At 44.1% G+C, this 27,460-nt stretch overlaps 1 protein-coding gene across 2 annotated transcripts in view; it reads right to left on the bottom strand.

The window, feature by feature from the left end:
* Positions 1–292: 292 nt before the first annotated feature.
* The window catches only part of PEAK1 (pseudopodium enriched atypical kinase 1), a 44,453-nt gene continuing 17,285 nt past the window's right edge, over positions 293–27,460 (bottom strand). For both annotated transcript variants that reach the window (XM_068275728.1, XM_068275729.1), the window contains exons 3-5: positions 25,119–25,312; positions 22,326–22,792; positions 293–2,927 (exon numbers count right to left, since the gene is read on the bottom strand). In XM_068275728.1, coding sequence (XP_068131829.1) covers positions 1,749–2,927; positions 22,326–22,792; positions 25,119–25,312 — 1,840 coding nt within the window. In that variant the 3' untranslated portion in view covers positions 293–1,748. The remainder of the gene's footprint in view (positions 2,928–22,325; positions 22,793–25,118; positions 25,313–27,460) is intronic.

The following is a 27,460-nucleotide window of genomic DNA, read 5'->3' on the forward strand; positions in this document are numbered from 1 at the left end:
GCTGTGATTTATGGAGGGATTGCAGAGTGCAGGGGGACCTTAGGGGGGTTTGGGATAGCAACAGAGGCTGGGCTGTATAGGCAGATCCAGCCTCTGTATGCAGATAATATTCTTCAAACCCACCTCTGGTTCTCTTTAAATGCTTTATAGCTACTAAGAAATGAGCAAGTATAGTTGCAGTGCTGGCCACAAAGAGTGCAGTAAGAGGAATAAACAGATGAAGTAGAGCTCTAGAAGAGTGCTTATCAACCATAAATGATCCTGTTTGTAAGCATAAACAAAACACTAGCAGTGGCATAAAACAGTTTTATTAACACCGTAATAGTAGGAACATCAGCAATTAAGATGGGTAAAGTACCACAACAAAAATGAAAGCGAGGAGGGGTAGGAGCATGGGACAGCTGTAATGGATAAGTGCACATGCTCCCATACCTCCTACAACAGAGGATGTACTGAGCAGTGGAATTCTCCCTTATGCAGTCAGGCACTTAGAGGTTCACTAACCCAGCTTCTAAATGCCTTGTTGAATTGAAAGCTAAAGGACAGAACAGTCACCCACTACCCATCACATTACGAATCTGAAGCGTCAAGGACACTTCTGTCTTGATTTTGTGTATATAGAGATATATTTCATTGTAACACTATGGGTGTGGTTCTTTGTGTATACTGCATGTGTAGCTGTATATAAATATAAATATGGATTTATGGTATTAAAAGCATTCAGAATAAAACAATTCATAGTAATACTATTTCTGGAGTTCTCTTCTTGCACAGCCTGGCAGATTGCATGCATATGTGTGATGTGTCAGCAGTTTCCTCCAGCACAGGAAGTGGCTGGTGCGCCAGAGTTTAAGCCTCTATTGTGTACATTCGTTTTCTTGTTTAGTGAGTGAGACAGTGGACCTAGCGACGTTTACAGTATATCACCGGCAAAGGGTCATTTATTATTGCAGAATGTGTGTGTTTTCATGTCGGCTTTCAAGCAGGTCAGTAAATATGAGATGGCTTACGTAGCACAACTACAAATAGGTTTTTTTGTGACAGGTATATTGTTTAGTAGCAGTGGTAATAGCATTTATAGAAGACAGTAGACAGCAAAATAAATATATAGGCAATCACAGCTTACTCTGAGTGCAAATCATTACAAATAAATTACATGAAAGTCATTTGTGCGTTTGACTGTTGCCGAGCAGCACACTGAACAGAAGCTGTAGCAGCACATAGCAATTCATAGTGCTGTTTGTATATATAATAACAGCAGTCCACTTGCAAAGCAAAGCAGAGTTGTAAAGCTGTTCTACATAAAGAAGAGAAGAGGGAAAGTTACATAAAACACTGTAGTAATATATAATCTCTGCTCCCATGACACAGTTTTGGGTGGAAACAGATTATTAAACTTTTTATGTGAGCACAAATTAAACAATTAAGTGACATGATAATACTGATTAAAGGAAGATTAGTTGGGTATTATGTAGTGGCATAAAAGGCTAATGTATATTACCTATGCTTATTATAAGAGTGACTATGTCAAGACTGCTCTGTAATAAATTCTGCAGTTGAAGCAGAGCTCAGAGTGAGAATGCATACTGTATGTCTATGCCTTCCTGGTGATGCTATCCATCTGACTGTGCAAGAAGAGAGAGAAATTAACACTGGACTTTCAAGCTTCTTAAATGGAGCCTTTCTAAAAAAATTCCCAGCTATTGCACACAGACCATGTGGAAAAAAGATTTTGGCCATGATGTCCCTCAGTTTTGTTCCAGTAGCCGTAGAGTCTGTGCCAGTCCCTGGGCTGTGCCAAATGCCAGGTACTGACAGCACAGCCAGTCCTCTAAGGTCACCCCACCTTCTGTTTCCAGAGCTCGCTCAGCCAGCCTTATCAGGAGTAATGTCCTCTTCACTTCCAGCCAGTTATGCAAAGATCCTGGTCCTTGCAGCACATCCTCCCGGGGCCCCCAAATTAAGCAACGCAGTGCTGCTTTAGCTTGCCCTACCTGTAACCGATCTGAAGGACTGTGCTGCAACAGAAGTCCTGCAAGCCTTCCTAGACCACGTGAGTATGGAGAGCGACGTGGCACAGTTGGAAGGTCACAAGGTCCATACTCTCGTTCCTTCAATCCTCCTTCTAAGAAAGGATTGGGCAAGTGCAACAGTTCATAAATGAGGATCCCAGTCTGGAACTCATCACTTCTTCTATACTGTGCGGCTCCCACAATCTCTGGAGCCATCCGTGTTGGGTCCCCCAAGCCTTGCGGCCGCCAAACAGTTTGACTCTTCAGCTTAGCCTGACTGAAATTGGTGAGAAGCAGCCGGCCAGCACATGTTGGAAATGCTTTTTGTTCGGATGGACATTTGTCCTTGGCATGCTCACTCTGCTCCTCTGCAGCAGACCTACGACTACAACTACACTTTATATTACCAGGGCGGCAGCTAGCAAGCAGAAGGTTGTCTAGCCGGAGATCACAGTGTGTTATTCCTTGCGCCTTCAAATGCTCCAGTGCCCCACACAACTGAAGCAGCAGTAAACACACTTGTCGTTCATACATCTCTGGATCCCTGCGGTGCTGAATCTCTCCCTCCCGTACAAAGTCTGCAAGTGTCTGTCTAGGAGGTTCTCGTGTAATCACCACCACTCGACTTCGTCGTTTACCCAATGACCCTTGATTAGAGGATGAGGTTTGCTTCTGGATCTTGCCTGGAGCTTCCTTTCTTTCTGTGGTTGTGTCTGCAGTTTCTCCATTGCATTCTTCATCCTCCTCCTCCTCTTCTGATACATTAGGATCTTCCCAGGGTAGTAAGCGAGCAGGTACTTCAGCTAGAAAATGCCCACAATCCTGCTGGATGTTAAAGTGTTCCGTGAGGCCTTGCCGTACAGTCAGACAATGGTAATATTCCCTCTGGGCCTCCTTCGACTTGCTGCGGCAGATCTAGGAATATAAATAAATGCATGAAGTTCAGAATGGCATTAGTAGTAACTGGCTATAAACAATACAGGGGATGTAAAAAATGCATATATTCCTCATCTTGAATTACCCTGTTGTTGCATATTTCAGCCTGAATGGTTTCTGACCTTTAAACAAAATGTAATGTAATACAAAGGGGACCTAGGGTAATTGCAGAACACGGGATTTATATTGTAACACAATTTATTCGGAAACAAAGCTATTCCACACCTGTATTACCCACATGGAAAAATAACTACTCACTTAATTCTGGAAAACTGGTTAGCAGAAATAATATTGTTCAATCACTTTTGCTTTGATACGATTCTTGTTGCATCACTGCTGAAAAAGTTAGTATACCCTTTACATAGCTTCTTAATTCAGACACTAGTATTGAGGTTCACTGGGGAGGGGGGGGGGGGGGGGGGGGTAGGGTACTGCTAAATCTTTGGATTTTTCCACTGCCTTCTAGTTCTAGAAAAATATGCTCATGTAGGGAACAAATCTGAGTTGTTGTACATAGGTGACTGAAGCTTGGAAAATGACTGCTCTAATGCAGCAGATGGACTGGTCTACTTCCAAGATACATACATTTGCATACATAAAATTAGCAGCAACTCAGAACCAGAGCTGGATCATCCCACAAGGCAATCCTAGGCAATTGCCTAGGGCCTGGAAAGAGTCTAGGGGTCTGGTGGATGCTAGCCCCCATAAAATCTTACTAAGAAAGCCAGGTGATCATCCGCAGTGGGTAAAAACTGCTATCTTGCCTAGGGCACCCTTTTCATTTTAATCCATTTCTGCTCAGAACTATTATCCTCTATTTGACTGTCCCTATATATCGCATTAAAGCAAGATACTTTTCATTGATTAGATTACAGATTTGACCTGTGTGGGTTAATTACAATATATGTGTTTCACATCTGAACTCCCCCATTCACATAAGTATTTGTTCCAAAAACATAAACAAATCTTCAGGTGGAAAAACTGAAGGCCTAGCTTCAGACCCCAATCATGCTCCAGTTAGATTTGTTGCCTCAAGAAATTTAGTTCCAGTCATATTCAGTATGTTATTTTTCCACTTTTAGAGCATATGGTATTCTTGGACCATAGGGAGTGCTTCAGTTCAGATCTAAAAACTATTAACATAGCTAAAATTTGTAACCAAATGAATGAGAAGTAGCAGCTTTCATGTATGAAGTATGGTTTAAGCAGGGCAGGCTACAGCCAAGCTTGGTTGTTTTCATTCACCTGTATCTAACGGCTAATTTAGTTTGGTCATATGACATGGGTGATATGGGTTTTGAATCATTTTGTTCCTTAACCAGCTGAGCGGTCTGGACGAGCTCAGCTCGTCCAACACCGCCAGCGGCTGCCGCTCAGGCCCTGCTGGGCCGATTTTGATGAAATAAAAAGCAGCACACGCAGCCGGCACTTTGCCAGCCGCGTGTGCTGCCTGATCGCCGCCGCTCTGCGGCGATTCGCCGCGAGCAGCGGCGAAAGAGGGCCCCCCTAGCCGCCTGAGCCCAGCGTAGCCGGAACAAAAAGTTCCGGCCAGCGCTAAGGGCTGGATCGGAGGCGGCTGACGTCACGACGTCGGCTGACGTCGATGACGTCACTCCGCTCGTCGCTATGGCGACGATATAAGCAAAACAAGGAAGGCCGCTCATTGCGGCCTTCCTTGTTTATTATGGGCGCCGGAGGCGATCGGAAGATCGCCTCCGGAGCGCCCTCTAGTGGGCTTTCATGCAGCCAACTTTCAGTTGGCTGCATGAAATAGTTTTTTTTTTATTTAAAAAAAACCCTCCCGCAGCCACCCTGGCGATTTAATCAGAACGCCAGGGTGGTTAAAGGGAAGGTCCAAGCAAAATAAAAAAATGAGTTTCACTTACCTGGGGCTTCTACCAGCCCCATGCAGCCATCCTGTGCCCTCGTAGTCACTCACTGCTGCTCCAGTCCCTCGCTGGCAGCTTGCCGACCTCAGAGGTCGGCGGGCCGCATTGCGTACATTTTTACGCATTCCTGCTAGTACAGGAACATTAACACATACATTTTTACGCGTTACTGGTTCAATGCATATAAATGTACGCATTGAACCAGTAACGCGTAAAAATGTATGTGTTAATGTTCCTGCACTAGCGTGAATGCGTAAAAATGTACGCAATGCGTCCCGCCCACCTCTGAGGTCGGCAAGCTGCCAGCGGGGGACTGGGGCAGCAGTGAGTGACTACGAGGGCACAGGATGGCTGCATGGGGCTGGTAGAAGCCCCAGGTAAGTGAAACTCATTTTTTTTATTTTGCTTGGACCTTCCCTTTAAAGGGAATGTGACATGAGAGACATATGAAGGCTGCCATATTTATTTCCTTTTACATAATGCACATTGCCTGGCTGTCCTGCTGATCCTCTGTCTCTAATACTTTTAGCCATAGACCCCAAAACAAGCATGCAAATCAGATAGTTCTGTCACAAATCTGACAAGATTAAGTACATGCTTGTTTCAGGTGTGTGATTCCATGTTAAATTTTTAATTTTTTTTCCAATAAACAACGTGTTTTTGTTGGAAGTGGTGCGGATTAAAGATCTTGAGGCCAGTTTCACACTTGTGCAGTGCAATTCTCCCGCGGCAGAAGAGGCTTTCGCAGGAGAAACACCGCACCAAAGCCCCTTTAACATTACTCTGCAGCAGACAGCGCCGACAGGGTAATGTGCATAGGCCTTCCCCCGCTCAGTGATGTATTCCCTCCTGGGCAGGAAGTACGTCACCGGTATTACTGTCGGTCCGCTCATGTGCGCCACGTAGTACCCGTCATTTTCACTTGTTGTGTCACCATAAACTTGCAGTACTGCATAATCTCTGCAGTAGGCACGGATCGTGCGATAACACACTGTTTGCTTTGCGTCGGGATTAAACAATACCAGTTGCTTGGCAGTCCTGCTGATCTCTTTGGCTGCTGTAGTGGCTGAATTGCACTCTTGAAACAAGCATGCAGCTAATCCAGTCTGACGTCAGTCAGAACACCTGATCTGAATGCATGTTAAGGGGCTGCGGCTAAAAGTATTGGAGACACAGGATCAGCAGGAGAGTCAGGCAACTGGTATTATTTTAAAAGGAAAAATCCATATCCTTCTCAGTTTAGTTTCTCTTTAATGCAATGCCATAGTGTGAAAGTTACATGGACCCTGCTAGTACACAGGACGAATCCTTTTACACTTCCTTTTCTGTTCTAATCTCTTATGCATGGATTTAGACACTACTGCAGCCAAAGAGATCAGCAGGACTGCCAGGCAACTGGTATTGTTTAAAAGGAAATAAATATAGCAGCCTCCATATGTCTCTCACCTCAGATTCCTTTTAATGGTTAAAGCCTTACTCAACAAGGCAGATTCTCAAAGCAATCATTTTGATTATATGCAGTATATGTTGTATGCAGCCGTCCACATAAATTTCCTATCTATGTAAACTTAAAAAAGGTATAAAGACAAATCGAGGACCAGGGGACATGGATAAAAAAAAACAATGTTTCCTTCAGAACCAATTGCACTATAGGTCATTAAAACTTTACATTTATATCAGTTTCTTAAAATATAAACAAAAAATGGCTGCTCTACCTTATATGTGCCAGAGCCACTTGAATGACACGGCCACTTGGTCTGGGATCGAGATAAGTACAATATATATTATTTAGAATGTATTTTGTTATCTCCTCTTCACCTAATGGTAACAGTCTCACAAGCAGTAATAGAAAAATATTTTTTAATGCGATCCGATAACTAGCTTAAGATGCTGCACAGATATATTTTTACATTATGCATCCACAAGGTCCCTACATGTTTCATCCGGAAAGGGCTTAGTCAGGGGAAAAATAACACCATGCCCCTTATGAGACGGCTGTTAGCCCCACATACTGACCTCCCCCTACGAGTAAACACCAGACTAAACAGCACAGCACAATTGTAAAATCCACTCACCACCGCAGTGCACTGCACACATACATCAGAAGTCACCCATTGCTGTGTTACACCCGATCGCTCACCAGTCCTATGATCCTGGTTGATCATTCTCCATGGGCTGTAACCCATCCCATCAGGGGGCATAGCCTTGCTTGTAAGCATATAATATGTACGAACAGAGGCGCCAAGCAGAGTAAAACAATGTTCTAAAAATGATAAAAAGAGGGAAGTCGAGGTGGACTTACTTCCCTCTGGTAGTGGACATATAATCATAAAAAATATACAATTTATTCACAGCTCCATAAAATCGCAACGCGTTTCGCGGTCAACAGTCCCGCTTCATCAGGCAGTACAGGAGCATATAAAACTGGTTCAGGTCCATAAAGCGCGTGAGCGCCTCTGTGTCACTTCCCTTTTTTTATCATTTTTAGAACATTGTTTTACTCTGCTTGGCGCCTCTGTTCGTACATATTACAGCACGATTAAGTCCACCCCTGGTGGAGGGGTTCTTTCCCATTTTCCTATCTACAGAGAGCGACTTTTATACCTGAGTGGGGTCAGGTACTAATACTCCCCACCTGCCTGTCAAGTGGTTACCTGATGGTAACCCACCTTTGTGAGTATAAGAACCTTTGACATTACATTATATATTGAGCTTACCAGACAATATTGCACTATTGGGCTCTTGGTGTCCTCTGTTTTGTTTTTACGTGTAAGCATATAGTTCATTCAAGAAATGACAAGGGGGTTGAGTAAGGGGCGGTCAGGATGTGGGGACTGAGTGGCCACGGGGTATTTAGGATTTGGGTGCCTTGACTATTTTTGTATAGACTGATTGAAGCATATGTATAAGTACAGATCAAAAGTGAATGAGGTGGAGCCATTTAAGATACTGAATATGTGGCAGGAAAAGTTATTCCAGCTGCTAGTTACGTACCTACAGCACAAGTGTAACTAGGCTCTGTGTATGGAGACAGCAGACTGTATGGTCTAGCATGATGGGGTGGAGTTTGAAGGTGAGGTGCACACTGGTAGATCCATACTATCAGGAGCATCTCACTAGCTCAGTTGGCTCTGATCTCTGATAAGGGCTGCTGCTATAGATCATGCTGTGATCTGTTAATAATGTTTTGGTGGGTAGGGGATTTTCATTTATGTAAAGCATTTATTATTTTTCCACCGATGAAGATATTTCCGGGTGAAACATGTAGGGAACTTCTGTGTGCATATTTAAATATATATCTGTCCTTTAGTTGGTTATCATTTCACATTAATATGAAGATGAAACGTGCATTCTAGTTAATATATATTGCACTCATATCGATCCCAGACCAAGTACCTCAGCCATACTTAGGCCCATATATGGTCATTTTTTGGTTTATATTTTAAGAAAATGAAATAAATGTTAAGTTTTAATGACATATATGGTATTTGGTTCTGAATAGAACACTGTTTTTTTCTCTTTAAAAAGAGGCATTGTAGTGACATAAAGTAAAATGTAGTAAATTATGCAGGATACCCATTTTCACATTAACCATTTATGCCGCACGGACGTGAGCTTCATGTCCGCAGAGGCAGCTGCTAGAGCCACAGGGACGCAATAGTCACGTCCCTGCAGTTTGGGGGTGTTTGCATGTGATCGTGCGTGCAAATGCCCGCGATCGCGATGTTGCTAGTAGCAGTGGGGATTGGCTGCATGGGACAAAAGTCCCCTGTGCCAATCCGAACATGTTCGCCAAGAATAATAACTGTTTTTGTTCAAAAACAGTGTTTATTCTTTAATAAAGCCACCGCACTTCCTCCCGCCGACGATTTCCACCGCCCGATTGTTAGATTTATAAATGGGAACTTTGTTCCCATTCATTAATCTTTCTGCAGCCCACCCGTGATGCAGGCTTCCATTGAAACCTGCGTCACTTTCCTAGTACCAATGTAGCAACGCATTGTTTCCTATGTATCGTACTTGTACGCTACATAGTATTTTGTTCAGCGGGGACATCTTGTGGCCAAATAGTAAAATTAAATGGTATAGAATAAGCGCAACAGGTAAATGTTCAACAAATAGAAAATGCAGATAAATTTTCAACAATACGATGCAATACAATCAAGTCCGCACAGTACACTTGCTCAGAAAGAGGCCAGTGTATAGAACATATGCAGAGTTCACTTAATAGATGTCCTATTCGCATAAATTGTTTCAAATAATGTAGAAAGTCTGTTCAAAACACACTCCTCCTATGGGTATGCGCTTCTTATTGGTGTCAGCTTCACCTTAATCTTGAACTCTCAGGGTATAAAAGACAGCGCTCCACACAAATCTTTGGTCTTATATAAGTGGAAACACTCACCAGATCCTATTGACCACTGTGAGACTGGTCAAAAACGCATTCAGCGATGTCCTAATCGATCACTGCAATCCTTCCCGATTGGTCAGTTTGCTCCGCCTGTCCTTCTTCCTTGATGCCAGCGTTGTGTCAATGCAAGTTTACCTGTCACGCTGTCCCTCCAGTGTCCTTACCACGTGAATACTGGCAAATAGCACATGTCTGATGTCATTTGGGCTGGGGCTGATGTGAAAATTAGCCTCTAGTTTGTGTTTTCCCTCCAGGCCGAAAGGTTCCAGTCCACCCAGGACAGCAATAAAAGCAGCGCTCCTTCCCTTTCAGCTTTCAGTCAGTGACTGAAAGCTGAAAGGGAAGGAGCGCTGCTTTTATTGCTGTCCTGGGTGGACTGGAACCTTTCGGCCTGGAGGGAAAACACAAACTAGAGGCTAATTTTCACAGCAACCCCAGCCCAAATGACATCAGACATGTGCTATTTGCCAGTATTCACGTGGTAAGGACACTGGAGGGACAGCGTGACAGGTAAACTTGCATTGACACAACGCTGGCATCAAGGAAGAAGGACAGGCGGAGCAAACTGACCAATCGGGAAGGATTGCAGTGATCGATTAGGACATCGCTGAATGCGTTTTTGACCAGTCTCACAGTGGTCAATAGGATCTGGTGAGTGTTTCCACTTATATAAGACCAAAGATTTGTGTGGAGCGCTGTCTTTTATACCCTGAGAGACAAATAGTAAAATTACATCTACAGACTTTAGGGAATAAAAATATGTACAGGTCCTTTTCAAAAAATTAGCATATTGTAATAAAGTTCATTATTTTCTGTAATGTACTGATAAACATTAGACTTTCATATATTTTAGATTCATAACACACAACTGAAGTAGTTCAAGCCTTTTATTGTTTTAATATTGATGATTTTGGCATACAGCTCATGAAAACCCAAAATTCCTATCTCAAAAAACTAGCATATCATGAAAAGGTTCTCTAAACGAGCTATTAACCTAATCATCTGAATCAACTAATTAACTCTAAACACCTGCAAAAGATTCCTGAGGCTTTTAAAAACTCCCAGCCTGGTTCATTACTCCAAACTGCAATCATGGGTAAGACTGCCGACCTGACTGCTGTCCAGAAGGTCATCATTGACACCCTCAAGCAAGAGGGTAAGACACAGAAAGAAATTTCTGAACGAATAGGCTGTTCCCAGAGTGCTGTATCAAGGCACCTCAGTGGGAAGTCTGTGGGAAGGAAAAAGTGTGGCAGAAAACGCTGCACAACGAGAATAGGTGACCGCCGGACCCTGAGGAAGATTGTGGAGAAGGACCAATTCCAGATCTTGGGGGACCTGCGGAAGCAGTGGACTGAGTCTGGAGTAGAAACATCCAGAGCCCACGTGTACAGGTGTGTGCAGGAAATGGGCTACAGGTGCAGCATTCCCCAGGTCAAGCCACTTTTGAACCAGAAACAACGGCAGAATCGCCTGACCTGGAATACAGAGAAGCAGCACTGGACTGTTGCTCAGTGGTCCAAAGTACTTTTTTCGGATGAAAGCAACTTTTGTATGTCATTCGAAAATCAAGGTGCCAGAATCTGGAGAAAGACTGGGGAGAGGGAAATGCCAAAATGCCTGAAGTCCAGTGTCAAGTACCCACAGTCAGTGATGGTCTGGGGTGCCATGTCAGCTGCTAGTGTTGGTCCACTGTGTTTTATCAAGGGCAGGGTCAATGCAGCTAGCTATCAGGAGATTTTGGAGCACTTCATGCTTCCATCTGCTGAAAAGATTTATGGAGATGAAGATTTCATTTTTCAGCACGACCTGGCACCTGCTCACAGTGCCAAAACCACTGGTAAATGGTTTACTGACCATGGTATTACTGTGCTCAATTGGCCTGCCAACTCTCCTGACCTGAACCCCATAGAGAATCTGTGGGATATTATGAAGAGAACGTTGAGAGACGCAAGACCCAACACTCTGGATGAGCTTAAGGCCGCTATCGAAGCATCCTGGGCCTCCATAACTCCTGAGCAGTGCCACAGGCTGATTGCCTCCATGCCACGCCGCATTGAAGCAGTCATTTCTGCAAAATGATTCCCAACCAAGTATTGAGTGCATAACTGAACATAATTATTTGAAGGTTTACTTTTTTTGTTTTAAAAACACTTTTCTTTTATTGGTTGGATGAAATATGCTAATTTTTTGAGATAGGAATTTTGAGTTTTCATGAGCTGTATGCCAAAATCATCAATATTAAAACAATAAAAGGCTTGAACTTCTTCAGTTGTGTGTAATGAATCTAAAATATATGAAAGTCTAATGTTTATCAGTACATTACAGAAAATAATGAACTTTTCACAATATGCTAATTTTTTGAGAAGGACCTGTATGTCAAGAGGGCAATATTATTATACATTTATGGGCTAAAAATTAGCAATGGATGTACAACTGAAAAACTGTAACTTTATTTCCAAATAAAATATTCTCACCATACATTATACTAAAGATATAATTTTAACATTGCAATAACCAGGACAAATGGGCAAATAAAATGTGTGGGTTTTAATTACGGTAGCATGTGGTATTTTAAAACTATAATGGCCGAAAACTGAGAAATTATTTTTTTCCATTTTTTTCTTAATTATTCCCGTTAAAATGCATTTAGAATAAAATAATTCTTAACATAATGTACCACCCAAAGAAAGCCTAATTGGTGGCGGAAAAAAACAAGGTATAGATCATTTCTTTGTGATAAGTAGTGATAAAGTTATTGGGGAGGAGCGCTGAAAGGGGAAAATTCCTCTCGTTCATAATACGAGCGGGCTGTAAATGGTTAATTATCCTGGTTGCAGCATCAGAAACACTTCCTATATGTAAATATTTCTGTATATTGGTATGTATACTTGCACTTTCACTGATTTCACCGGCTAATCTGTTTAGCTATGCATAATACTCCTTCCAAGGTTCTGAGAGACCAGGTATATTTTCTACTGGCTTTGGAACACAGATGGCTCGTTTCCACTATTGCGGTGCGGAATCGCCTGGATTGCGGTTGCGATTCCCCATCCGTTTTTTGTCGGGAATTTGCATCGGTGAGGGTATATGCAATTTTAACCATGTCACTGCCTGTGTGAATTTACATTGGCAAAAAATGCATGGGGAAAACGCATGCGATTTCCCTATTAAATACATTGTGTGCGATTTGCCTGCATTCCACAAGCATGCAAATTCTGCAGGGTGTTCCGTGCAGATTTTCTCCGCACAATAAAACGCTCCCGCAGACGCATAAGTGGAAACAGGCCCATTCACTTATATTGTCTATGCGAATCCGCATACGCAAGACGCATGTGGATTCGCGATAGTGGAAACGGGGCCAGAGTTAACAAATATTAGAGGTGCGCCTGACAGCACTAAAGATCTCACCACCTGTGATAAATCAGGGCGAGGGAGGATTTTACAATGGGCAAACACTGACTAAATAATTTACAAAGTAATATTGTAAAAATAAGGCATTTTATGCATTACGTTATTTACAGTACAGGTCGTCTTTAAGACTTCTGCAGCCTGATTAGTTTCTTGTGAGCAGGTTATGTTTTCCCTTTATTCTGTGAACTACAAGTCTGCATCTTCATGTAGTGGACACATGATTTACATCAGGGGTCTCAAACTCAGGTTACCTGGGGGCTGCAGGAGGCAAAGTCAGGATGAGGCTGGGCCGCATAAGGAATTTCACAATCGCGGCGCATCACCGCCTCTGCCCGCCCCTCTCACTCTTCCTTCACAGAGAGGGGCGGGGAGCGGCGGCGATCCGTGTGGCGATTGACGTCAGGAGGGGCAGAACTTAAAGCTCTGCCCCTTCCAGGAAATGCCGGTGGATTGCCCCCCGGGCGATTTGGGGGCTCTGCAGCCCTCGTTTAGCGGCGGGGATGCGGCGGATTACTTGGGAGCACTGAAGCAAACTATAAGGAAGCTTTTGCTGGCGAGGGTCACAAAATATTGTATCGAGGGCCGCAAATGGCCCGCGGGCCGCGAGTTTGAGACCCCTAATTTACATAATCCAGGGATGCTGGAAAATGCAGTCTGCCATGTACTGTTCTTCCTACCTTGGGTGACACATCCCACACTGATCTGTCTAGCAGCTGAATCCAAAAGAAAGTGCTTAAGTGCTTTTGTGAAATTTGGGAAAAATGTTTAGCTCATAAAATAGGTATTCTGTCTACCACTTTGCCTTCATATACTGTTTAAATTCACTTATCAACTCGATTGCCATTAGATTTTGTCTTGTTCAACCTATAGCTTACTTGGGCTTTTTACCAAATCTAACAACAGACTCTGCTGTAAGGAAAATTTGTGATTGAATAATGAATCACAAAAAAAATTGTAAGAGGAGCTGAAAACACTTTTTGAGATCCTAATAATTTTAGGTTGTTGCAAATCTTATGATAACTTTATGTAAATGTATACAGCTTGGAATTAGACTAATCAAATGCAGCAGCTAATGATTTTCATTGGTCTAGTTGCAAGCTGCATACATTTACATAAAAGTAGCATAAAACTTGGATCAACCCCCAATTATTAGCATCTCATTGACCATCTCTATTTGGAATGTGTCATTTATGGACAAATAACAACAAATAACATTTGTAAAGCGCTTTTCTCCCGTAGGACTCAAAGCACATAAGCATGGCTCAGACCAAATAACGCATCTAAGCACATGTCTGGGCAATGAATAGGAAGTGTGAAATAAGACAAGACACAGAACATTTATATTGCGCTTTTCTGCTGGCGGACTCAAAGCGCCAGAGCCGCAGCCACAAGGACGCGCTCTATAGGCAGTAGTAGTGTTGGGAGTCTTGACCAAGGTCTCCTACTGCTAGTTTACTGTACAGGAAGAGCCAAGGTTGGAACCCAGGTCTCCTGTGTCAGAGCCCTTAACCAGTACACTATCCAGCCACCACCAATAAGAAGATCATCTATTATATGAAGTCAACTTGCTGTTTGCATTGCAAATTTTGGTCAGATTTCCTTTGTCTCATTTAAGGAAACCTGAGACGGAAGGATAGAAAAAAAATCATACACACCTGGGGGTCCTCCAGCCCTCTTCAGGTGATCGATCCCTCACTGTCCCCCTGTGCCACCTGGATCCTTCACTATTCGGCTTCGTAATTAGTCTACCCAGGGCGTATTGTGAATACGGGGCCTGGCCACCCGCCCCGTCACGCGCCAGGAGAATTCTGCACAAGAGCAGTACTAATGTGCAGGCACAGAATGCTCCCTGTGACGGGAGAGCGATGTGGAGAGCGCGCAGCTGGACTACACATGCTCAGACTGGCCCTGACTGAAGGAATATCCAGGCCAAATAGTAGAGGATCCAGGCAGCGCAGGAGGATGGCAAGAGAGCGATCAGCCTGAAGCGGGCTAGAGGAAGCCCCAGGTATGTATAATTTGTTTTCATTTCCTGTCTCATGTACACTTTAATCATAAAACAAATTACCTTCAAGTAGTGATGATCGTAATCAGCTAATTATGATTACGCTAAGTTACACAAAAATGTTCACAATTACGCCTATACAAAATAACAAATTGCTAATTCAATTGACTTATAATAATTTCTAATTTGTAATCACTACTACGGGCACTGGGAAGAGGAAACTTACTACACAGGGCACTGGGAAGAGGAAAATCACTTCTAGGGGCACTAGGAAAAGCAAGCTCACAACTAGGGGTACTGGGAAGAGGAAATTCACTACTAGGAGTACTGGGAAGAGAAAACTTACTACCAGAGGCACCGGGAAGACGAAACTCACTACCAGGGGCACTGGGAAGAGAAAACTCCCTACCAGGGGCACTGGGAAGAGGAAACTCCCTACCAGGGGCACTGAGAAGAGGAAACTCACTACCAGGGGCACTGGGAAGAGAAAACTCCCTACCAGGGGCACTGGGAAGAGGAAACTCCCTACCCGGGGCACTGGGAAGAGGAAACTCACAACTAGGGGTACTGGGAAGAGGAAATTTACTACCAGGGGCACTGAGAAGAGGAAACGCACTACTAGAGGCACTTGGGAGGGGAAACTCACTACTAAAAGCACTGGGAGCTAATCAGCTAATTATGATTACGCGAAGTTACACAAAAATTTTCACAATTACGCCAATACTTAATAACAAATTGCTAATTCAATTGACTTTGTATAATAATTTATAATTTGTAATCACTACTACGGGCACTGGGATGGGGAAACTCACTACACAGGGCACTGGGAAGAGGAAAATTATTAGCATCTCATTGACCATCTCTATTTGGAATGTGTCATTTATGGACAAATAACAACAAATAACATTTGTAAAGCGCTTTTCTCCCGTAGGACTCAAAGCACATAAGCATGGCTCAGACCAAATAACGCATCTAAGCACATGTCTGGGCAATGAATAGGAAGTGTGAAATAAGACAAGACACAGAACATTTATATTGCGCTTTTCTGCTGGCGGACTCAAAGCGCCAGAGCCGCAGCCACAAGGACGCGCTCTATAGGCAGTAGTAGTGTTGGGAGTCTTGACCAAGGTCTCCTACTGCTAGTTTACTGTACAGGAAGAGCCAAGGTTGGAACCCAGGTCTCCTGTGTCAGAGCCCTTAACCAGTACACTATCCAGCCACCACCAATAAGAAGATCATCTATTATATGAAGTCAACTTGCTGTTTGCATTGCAAATTTTGGTCAGATTTCCTTTGTCTCATTTAAGGAAACCTGAGACGGAAGGATAGAAAAAAAATCATACACACCTGGGGGTCCTCCAGCCCTCTTCAGGTGATCGATCCCTCACTGTCCCCCTGTGCCACCTGGATCCTTCACTATTCGGCTTCGTAATTAGTCTACCCAGGGCGTATTGTGAATACGGGGCCTGGCCACCCGCCCCGTCACGCGCCAGGAGAATTCTGCACAAGAGCAGTACTAATGTGCAGGCACAGAATGCTCCCTGTGACGGGAGAGCGATGTGGAGAGCGCGCAGCTGGACTACACATGCTCAGACTGGCCCTGACTGAAGGAATATCCAGGCCAAATAGTAGAGGATCCAGGCAGCGCAGGAGGATGGCAAGAGAGCGATCAGCCTGAAGCGGGCTAGAGGAAGCCCCAGGTATGTATAATTTGTTTTCATTTCCTGTCTCATGTACACTTTAATCATAAAACAAATTACCTTCAAGTAGTGATGATCGTAATCAGCTAATTATGATTACGCTAAGTTACACAAAAATGTTCACAATTACGCCTATACAAAATAACAAATTGCTAATTCAATTGACTTATAATAATTTCTAATTTGTAATCACTACTACGGGCACTGGGAAGAGGAAACTTACTACACAGGGCACTGGGAAGAGGAAAATCACTTCTAGGGGCACTAGGAAAAGCAAGCTCACAACTAGGGGTACTGGGAAGAGGAAATTCACTACTAGGAGTACTGGGAAGAGAAAACTTACTACCAGAGGCACCGGGAAGACGAAACTCACTACCAGGGGCACTGGGAAGAGAAAACTCCCTACCAGGGGCACTGGGAAGAGGAAACTCCCTACCAGGGGCACTGAGAAGAGGAAACTCACTACCAGGGGCACTGGGAAGAGAAAACTCCCTACCAGGGGCACTGGGAAGAGGAAACTCCCTACCCGGGGCACTGGGAAGAGGAAACTCACAACTAGGGGTACTGGGAAGAGGAAATTTACTACCAGGGGCACTGAGAAGAGGAAACGCACTACTAGAGGCACTTGGGAGGGGAAACTCACTACTAAAAGCACTGGGAGCTAATCAGCTAATTATGATTACGCGAAGTTACACAAAAATTTTCACAATTACGCCAATACTTAATAACAAATTGCTAATTCAATTGACTTTGTATAATAATTTATAATTTGTAATCACTACTACGGGCACTGGGATGGGGAAACTCACTACACAGGGCACTGGGAAGAGGAAAATCACTTCTAGGGGCACTGGAAAAAGCAAACTCACTACTAGGGGTACTGGGAAGAGAAAATTCACTACTAGGGGTACTGGGAAGAGGAAATTCACTACTAGGGGTACTGGGAAGAGGAAACTTACTACTAGAGGCACTGGGAAGACAAAACTCCCTACCAGGGGCACTGGGAAGAAGAAACTCACTACCAGGGGCACTGGGAAGAGGAAACTCCGTCCCAGGGGCACTGGGAAGACGAAACTCACTACCAGGGGCACTGGGAAGAGGAAACTCCGTCCCAGGGGCACTGGGAAGAGGAAACTCACTACTAGGGGTACTTGGGAGGGGAAACTCACTACTAAAAGCACTGGGAGCTAATCAGCTAATTATGATTACGCGAAGTTACACAAAAATTTTCACAATTACGCCAATACTTAATAACAAATTGCTAATTCAATTGACTTTGTATAATAATTTATAATTTGTAATCACTACTACGGGCACTGGGATGGGGAAACTCACTACACAGGGCACTGGGAAGAGGAAAATCACTTCTAGGGGCATTGGAAAAAGCAAACTCACTACTAGGGGTACTGGGAAGAGGAAATTCACTACTAGGGGTACTGGGAAGAGGAAATTCACTACTAGGGGTACTGGGAAGAGGAAACTTACTACTAGAGGCACTGGGAAGACAAAACTCCCTACCAGGGGCACTGGGAAGAAGAAACTCACTACCAGGGGCACTGGGAAGAGGAAACTCCGTCCCAGGGGCACTGGGAAGACGAAACTCACTACCAGGGGCACTGGGAAGAGGAAACTCCGTCCCAGGGGCACTGGGAAGAGGAAACTCACTACTAGGGGTACTGGGAAGACGAAACTCACTACCAGGGGCACTGGGAAGAGGAAACTCCCTACCAGGGGCACTGGGAAGAGGAAACTCACTACTAGGGGTACTGGGAAGAGGAAATTTACTACCAGGGGCACTGAGAAGAGGAAACACACTACTAGAGGCACTTGGAAGGGTTAACTCACTACTAAAAGCACTGGGAGGGGAAACTCATCACTAGGGGCACTGGTAAAAAGGAAACTCGCTACTAGGGGCACAGGGAAGAGGAAACTCACTACTAGGGCCACTAGGAAGGGGAAAATAACTACTAGGGGTCTAAGAAAAGCAAACTCACTACTAGGGGCACTGAGAAGAGGAATCTCACTACAAGAGGCACTGCGAAGAGGAAACTCACTACTAGGGGCACTGAAAAGAGGAAAATCACTACTAGGTGCTCTGGGAAGAGGAAACTCAATACTAGGAGCACTGGGAAGAGAAAAACACACTACCAGGGGCACTGGGAAGAGGAAACTCACTAGCACAGGCTCTAACAAAAGCAAACTCAATACTAGGGGCACGGGGAAGAGGAAACTCACCACTACGGGCACTGGGAAGGGGAAACTCACTACCGGGGCACTGGGAAGAGGAAACTCACTACCAGGGGGACTGGGAAGGGGAAACTCGCTACTAGGGGCACTGGGGAGAGGAAATTCACTACTAGGAGCACTGGGAAGAGGAAACTCACTACTAGGAGCACTGGGAAGAGAAAAACACACTACCAGGGGCATTGGTAAAAGGAAACTCACTACTATGGGCACTGGCAAGAGGAAAATCACTACTAGAAGCACTGGGAAGAGAAAACTCACTACCAGGGGCACTGGGAAAACAAACTCACTAATAGGAGCACTGGGAAGAGGAAACTCACTAAGAGTGGCACTGGGAAGAGAAAACTCACTACTAGGGCCACTAGGAAAAGGAAACTCACTAACAGGGGCACTGAGAAGGGGAAACTCACTACTAGAGGCACTGGGATAAGGTAACACACTACTAGGGGCACTGGGAAGAGGAAACTCACTATTAGGGGCACTGGGAAGGGAAAAATCTCACTACTATGGGGCACTGAGAAGAGTACACTCACTACTAGGGGCTCTGTGAAAAGCACTGGGAAGAGGAAACTCACTACTAGGGGCACTGTGAAGGTGAAACTTACTACTAGGGGCACTGGGAAAAGAAAACTCACTACCAGGGGCACTGGCAAGAGGAAAATCACTACTAGGGGCACTGGGAAGAGAAAACTCACTACCAGGTACACTGGAAGAAAAAACTTACTAATAGGGGCACTGGGAAGAGGAAACTCACTAAGAGTGGCACTGGGAAGGGGAAACTCACTACTAGTGGCACTGGCATAAGGTAACACACTACTAGGGGCACTGGGAAGAGGGAAATCACTACTAGGGGCACTGGGAAGGGGAAACTCACTACTAGGGGCACTGGGGAGAGTACACTCACTACTAAGGGCTCTGGGAAAAGCACTGGGAAGAGGAAACTCACTACTAGGGGCACTGGGAATGGGAAACTCACTACTAGGGGCATGGGAAAGAGGAACACCACTACTAGGGGCACTGGGAAGAGGAAACGCACTTCTAGGGGCACTGAGAAGACGAATCTCATGCCTAGTGGCTCTGGGAAAAGCAAACTCACTACCAGGGGCTCTGGGAAGAAGAAACTCACAACCAGGGGCACTGAGAAGGGGAAACTCACTACTAGGGGCACTGGAAAGAGGAAACCCACTACTAGGGACTCTGGGAAGAGGAAACTTGCTACTAGGGGCACTGGGAAGAGGAAACTCGCTACTAGGCACACTGGGAAAAGGAAACTCACTACCAGGGGCACTGAGAAGGGAAAACTCACCACTAGGGGCTCTGGGAAGAGGAAACTCACTACTAGGGGCACTGGGAAGAGGAAACTCGCTACTAGGGGCACTGGGAAAACGTAACTCAGTACTAGGGGCACAGGGAAGAGAAAACTCACTACTATGGGCTCTGGGAAGAGGAAACTCACTACTAGGGGCTCTGGAAAAACCAAACCCAATACTAGGGGCTCTGGGAAAACCAAACTCACTACAAGGAGCACTGGGAAGAGGAAACTCGCTACCAGGGGCACTGGGAAGAGGAAACTCACTAGCAGGGGCACTTGGAAGAGTAAACTCACTACCAGGGGCACTGGGAAGACTAAACTCACTACCAGGGGCACTGGGAAGAGATAACTAACTACCAGGGCCACTAGGAAGAGAAAACTAACTAACATGGGCACTGGGAAGGTGAAACTCACTAATAGGGGCACTGGGAAGGGGAAACTCAATACTAGGGGCACTGGGAAGGTTAAACTCACTACTAGGGGCACTGGGAAGAGGACACTTGCTACAATGAGCACTGGGAAGAGGAAACTTACTACTAGGGACACTGGGAAGCGGAAACTTACTACTAGGAGCAATGGGAAGAGGAAATGCACTACTAGGGGCACTGGAAAGGGGAAACTCACTAATAGGGGCACTGGGAAGGGGAAACTCAATACTAGGGGCACTGGGAAGGTGAAACTCACTAATAGGGGTACTGGGAAGGGGAAACTCAATACTAGGGGCACTGGGAAGGTTAAACTCACTACTAGGGGCACTGGGCAGATGACACTTGCTACAATGAGCACTGGGAAGAGGAAACTTACTACTAGGGACACTGGGAAGTGGAAACTTACTACTAGGAGCACTGGGAAGAGGAAATGCACTACTAGGGGCACTGGGAAGAGGAAACTCACTACTAGGGGCACTGGGAAAAGGAGACTCACTACTAGGGGCACTGGGTAGAGGACCCTTGCTACAAGGGGCACTGGGAAGAGGAAACTTACTACTAGGGGCACTGGGAAGCGGAAACTCACTACTAGGAGCACTGGGAAGAGGAAACTTACTACTAGGGACACTGGGAAGCGGAAACTTACTACTAGGAGCACTGGGAAGAGGAAGCGCACTACTAGGGGCACTGGGAAGGGGATACTCACTACTAGGGGCACTGGGAAAAGGAAACTCACTATGAGCAGATAAAGAAGTAAGATACTAACCTAGGTAGAGAGAAGCCTCTGTATAGTCCAGAGGATTCCCGTGTCCTTCTCGCACTGCTGTTGCCATGTGCAGACCCTTTGAACATATTTGAACATATTGTCAGATATGTTCTCATGGGTGCGCTCGTCACCATGTATGACCACAGCCATACGCGCAGTACCAGGAGTATGGCCGTGCCAGCGCAGTAAGCGCATCCACTTCACAAGTGATCCCATGCTAATGCACAGGGAAAGGCATACTCACACATGAAGGGTTCCAATCAGAGGCGATGGTCTCGAGGAGGATGTGGGAAGCCCCTGCTGAATCAGAGGCTTCCTTCTTCTTGGGTAAGTATCAAACTTTTTCATTCCACTCTGGTTCACTTCAAAGTCAATAATACGCCGCTTGCCTCAGTACCATTTCTCACTAATCAGTGCATTCGTTTGTATACAACCGACTGGGAAGTCAAATACAGGCTAGGCAGAATCATACCTTTACCAGCTCAGCACTAGATAATTAACCACTAAGGGCTTGGTTCACTAACCGGGGCTAAGCCGGTTAGTATGCCTTATCACTTAGTGGGCACAAACTACAGCGCTAACCTTATCTGAGGTTAGTGTGCCTTATCTGAGTTAGTGTGCCTTATCTGCAGTGTGTGATGTAGCTTTGTACATCTTTTAGTGTGCACAAAGCTATTTAGTGTGCACAAAGCTACTTAAGGGGCACTAAGTTCAGATAAGGCACACTAACTCAGATAAGGCACACTAACCTCAGATAAGGCACACTAATCGGCTTAGCGCCGGAAAACTCTTTTTTACTCCAGCGCTAACACTTAGAGCCGGTTAGTGAATCAAGCCCTATGTCTACAATCTTGATGCCTTGTGCAATCACTCTGTTCCACTCTCTGCCAAGCAGCCTGTTTTGTCCTATGGAAAATGGAGGGGAGGAAAAGCAGGATCTGTAGTAAAAAATGTATTTGGGGAAAGTTTTCCAGCATGCCTTAAGGACCTGTCTCTGGATGCTGTACACACACTAGGAAGGCTCCTGGAGAAATCATGAATGACAATTTCAGTCAACAAAATTTGCAGGTATGTACAAGCCTTTTTACTTCCATGCACTCTGTAGTAAGAACATACAGATGGACCAAGCAGAGTTGAAATTCAGTATACAAAACTACAACATACTAAAGTCATGTGTAATTGTGTTAAATATCTGTAAAATGGCATACCTTCACAGCATAGAGATTCCCAGGATCCCGAGCATATGATGCCCGGTAATACACAGCATCTCCAGCCTGGCAACAAGGTGTGGCGTTTGCAAGACGAAAATCAGGCCAACTCTCCAATCCAAAACTGACTGGTTCTCTTTGTCCTGCCATGAAGATATCCTCACATCTGGCAAAGAAACGTCGCAGGGCCTCAGCCTGTAGCTCTGCAATTTTACCTCCTTGAGCTTTGGAACGTTCCGCAGAATCACCTGACTCAATTCCACTAACTTCCCAGCTGCGTTCTGTGTCATAAGTGGGATTGGCTAGGTTCAGCACTGTACCAGGTGACCTGTCTGGGGTGGCTTGACGTGGTGTCACATTCTTCTTTGGAAGAGGTGGAGGGGTGGGTTGAAGTTCTTCTTGTTGAGGGCTTCCACCACGAGTCTGCCTAGGCTGCTTGTATGGAATCATATTTGCACGAGATTGCCCTGTAAGAAGAAAATACCATAATGATATGGGCTTCCGATGTCCATCAGTTTATATTAGGCCTGGTTCACACTGACACGCATGAAAAACCGATCTGCGTAAAAACTGATGTGTGTAACAGATTATTTTTGAAAGGAATCAGTTTTCCATCCATGACCCACTGTTCCATCTATCCGGAAAAATAGCTGCAGACCCAAACTTGGAACAGACCGAACGGATCAGTTCAAACAGAGCAATGTGAACAGATCCGTTAGGGTTTGTTCCATTTCGGTCCGCTGAACAGACCGTTTTTTTATGTGAACCTGTTTTCTTGCAGTACTGCATTGCTGTAAGTTAATTTTTCTGCATGTGAAATACTCATGCAAGTGTAAACTAACCCATTGATTAAAGCGGAATGAAACCCAGCATTTCTTCTTTGCTCTAAAAAATTATTTACAGCATATTATATACAACCAGCATTTTTTGTTTACTAGAACAGCATTCAAAGGGTTAAACACAGGCCTTAAAAGTTCAGTGCAGAGAAATCTGGATGCATCCGAAGTGTAGATAATGTTATCTTGTGTTTACTTAATTGTATCAAGTGAGGAATGTTACACATTCTCTGACTGTGAGGAAGTTCCTGGACACAGACAGACACTCAAAGCATTTCTGCCTTTACATAATGAATAAAACCAGTTATAAATAAAATGCAAAGTCAGCACTCAAAGCAAAAAATGTACTTTTGGGAACTTGTAATTTCTAAATGAATAATAATACTTATGCCCAAATGCAAATATGATAATGGCATATAAAAAGTAGGAAAATATGTTTTTATTGAATATTATGTCAGGGTTTTATACCACTTTAACATTGGTTCTCAGTTTTCTTGTGGAGAAAACGCACTGAAAAACTGAATGCACTGAAGTGTGGAGCCTTACACACAGATACATCGGTTACAAGAGATACCCTAATTCTATGGACTATACTGATTTTTTGTTTTGTTTTTTAACAAAAATGCTCACAATGAAGCCTTCATGGCTGCTAGGCTAATGGAATACAAAACATGATAAAGCCATTTTAAACAGCTAGTTTAGATGTGCTCAAAAAATGGCCCACTGGCAGTAGTAAAGATCACTCACAGGAAAAAGAATGTGCAGCTTATATAAAAATACATAACGCAATACAAACCAGTGCCCTGCCATGTGTTCATTGTCATAGGTACCCATGTGTCTTAATGGGATGTGGCTAATCCTGCCTTCAGAGACGGAGGCAAGCTACAGTTTATAACTAATGAAGAAATGGACACCTGTGAGTCCGTGACAGAGGTATTTTGCATTTAATATTGGAAAAGTGAATGTTAATTGAGAAAAAAATACACTTCAAAAAGAAAACATCCAGTTGAGACTGGCTTGTTTTGCTTTGGATATAAGATTATCTAGATTAAAGGGAACCTAAAGTGAAAGGTATATGGTGGCTGCCATATTTATTTCCATTTAATTGATACCAGTTTTCTGTCTGATCCTGCTGATGACTCTGGCTGCAGTAGTGTCTGAATCACACACCTGCCACAAGAATGCAGTCAATCTAGTTAGACTTCAGTCAGAAACATCTGATCTGCATGTTTGTTCAGGGTTTATAACTACAAGTATTAAGATGGCCATACATCTAGCAATTTTGTGGTTCGATCCACCATCCTATTCGATAATTTTATTGAACTGGATGAAAATCTGCATGCATGCATGCAAAACAAGCATGTCTGATTGACGATTCCACCAATTTTAAAGCTGGAAAATCTTGGGCAAACATGGTTGATCAGGTATGCAGCAGTAACAGCAAGTAACAAAAGTGATGGAACCCCCAGGCCGCTGCGCATTAACATTTTGGGGGACAACAGCGAATGTGACGTCACAAGGCCAATTCCTGAGAGCTTTAATGCTGAAATCTATCGGAGACCATCTTGTGGTGAATAGGCAGCCAACAGATCTCTCTATGATCAGATTTGATTAGAGAATGAACGGTTTCTTGGTCGGTCTGCCCATAAATCACTAAATATATAGGCCCCTTTAGAGGCAGAGGATCAGCAGGACAGCCAGACAATTTGTATTGTTTAAAAGGAAATAAATGTCAGCCTCCATATGTCTCTCAGTTCCAGTGTCCTTTCATGGGAACCTTTACATTCTGTAAATACAGTATCTATCAGTAAAGAAAAAAAGGCAACATGCAACTAAACTCATACTCAACAAAAACAACTTGTCATTCTTTTGGTTAAAAGACGCAGTGATCTTGCTGCAGAAGACGTTATTAAAATATGTGTAGAGGTCTAGCATATTCCGCAGCAGTGATTCTCACCCAAGTTGCTGTAGGTGGCTCCCCCTGGGCTGCCATCTGATGAAGTGTCGGAACCAGCAGCTATCCTTTCACAAGTCAGAGCATCACATTCAGCAGGTGGGGGTGAGGTGTCTGTCACAGGCTGCTCACAAGGTGAAGGGAGCACAATGGGTGCCATAGAGGGGGAACCCAGTGCAGGCATATCTTCCGGAGTGCTACAGTGAAATGAGCAAGAGAAGTATAAAATAGTTTAAAAGTAAATAAGCATATAAAACACCATATTAATAAACACAAGAGCAAACATTAACTACACAGATATCCAAAAATGATAAAAGGAGATCACATGGCCAGGAAATTGAAGAAATTATTAATAAGAAAAATAGACAAAATATGCACAGCCTCACCATGTCCTGCTGCTAACACAACTACCCATTTTCTGATGTGAAAGTCCCAGAATACATAAGTGTAAAGTACTGATCAGTCTGCCCTGAGGTCTGACCTAACCTGTGTGTTTACCTGTCAGGGAGTGTTAGCAGACACCCGCCCCTATGACAGCTCAACACGTCACATACACCACCCTTCCACCTCTGATCATAAACCAGAGGGAGATGGAAAGCCGCTTCCCCTCAGCAGGGTCACATACATTCCAGGAGTCAGATACTGACATTACAGGCAAAACTTTCTGAAGTCATTGGTAATAGAGGTGCATGATCCCTAACTGCTTAACTATGCCTGCTATTGGACGGAGTGGAAAAACTGGCTCCTGCAGTCTGCATTTGCTTGACCACTCCTGATCTACAGTGGCAGAAACAGTACAGAAATGCTTCCTATAGCCATACCTGCACATGGAGCTAGATGTTTGCCAAACGACAGGTGGCTACTGAAGTGGAAAAGGAAAAAAAAAAAGAAAATTTGTAGCGGTAAAAGCTCACAGAATAATGAAACTAAACATGCTGTAAGTTCTAGCAGCTAAAAGAGGAAGGTGCTGAATCATAAAAGGAAGTGTGACAGCACACTGACAGGATTATCTATACGGGAAACTGACTGTTTTATTTGGAGTGTGGTGACTAACACTACACACAGGCAAACTATTACTGCTCAGAGTCTGTACTTTTGTGGTATACAAGAGTCATTACAGGTTCAACACATTTGTACAGTCATAACTTGATCTAATTATATTACATAGGTAACTCAGGAGCTGTTATGTCACACCCCGCCTCACGTTTTTACATGGGAAAGAAAAAGAAACTCTTTCAGCATACAGCTTACATTCTCACATTACAACAGTATCAGTCCCATTCTGTTTTTTTTTATTATAATGTTTAGGTAGTAATCGTGCAAATGACTCAGCTATGGGTTGCCTTCATTTGTTATTCATTCATAAAGAGTGGGCCGTCCCCACATCGTATAGTACTGAAAAAAACATGAAACAGATTAACACTAAATTATACATTTCTTTGCAAACTGAAATCTAGCGATACGGTGATAACACATTATCCCTCTCTGAAGAGAGAAACTTTAGATACTGTATATGTATCGTGAAATTATATACACCGTCTCACAAAAGTGAGTACACTTCTCACATTTTTTTACGTTTTTTATTATATCTTTTTATGACACTTTATTACAATGTAAAGTAGTCAGTGCACAGTTTGTATAATAGAGTAAATTTGTTGTCCCATCAAAATAATTCAACACACAGCCATTAACTGCTTCTGAACTAGGCTAATTGAAATCTACGCCCTGTTTGGGACCTGTTATCCTTGCCAGGACATACATTTCAATAACCACGCTGCACGCTACCACCACTATTGCCGATTGCACGGCTCTCCCGCCGCTGCAGCCCACTCGCTCTGCTGTCGATATGACAGCAGAACTCTGTGAGCTGGACAGTAGCATTGGCTTCTGACCCTGCGATCACTGTGATTGGCTCACAGTGATCACAGGGTCAGGAGCCAATAAAATCGGCTCCTGACTAGATCATGGAGCTCTGCTGTCATACTGGCAGCAGAGGGAGAGGGGTTCAGCAACGGGATAGCGCTGAGAACGGCGAGAGCAACAGGTACATGCGGCGTGACTTCGGTGAGCCCCGATTTTGGACCAAAAATTCTCTGGTCCTTTTGCTGTCAGCAAAAGTGAGTACACCCCTAAGTGAACAATGTCAACATTGTGCCCAAAGTGTTGTGTGCCCTCCATTATTTTCCAGCACTGCCTTAAACGAGTTGCGAGGTGAGATACACAAATGCAATTTTACTCACTTGGGGCTTCTTTCAGCCCTTAGAAGTCTGTGTGTCTTTCACTGTAGCTCTGATCTTCTCCATTGTCTGCTGTCAGCCACTTAATGGATCGCCAACCCTGTGCCG

Source organism: Hyperolius riggenbachi, chromosome 3, assembly GCF_040937935.1.
Source record: "Hyperolius riggenbachi isolate aHypRig1 chromosome 3, aHypRig1.pri, whole genome shotgun sequence".
Taxonomy (NCBI): Eukaryota; Metazoa; Chordata; class Amphibia; order Anura; family Hyperoliidae; genus Hyperolius; species Hyperolius riggenbachi.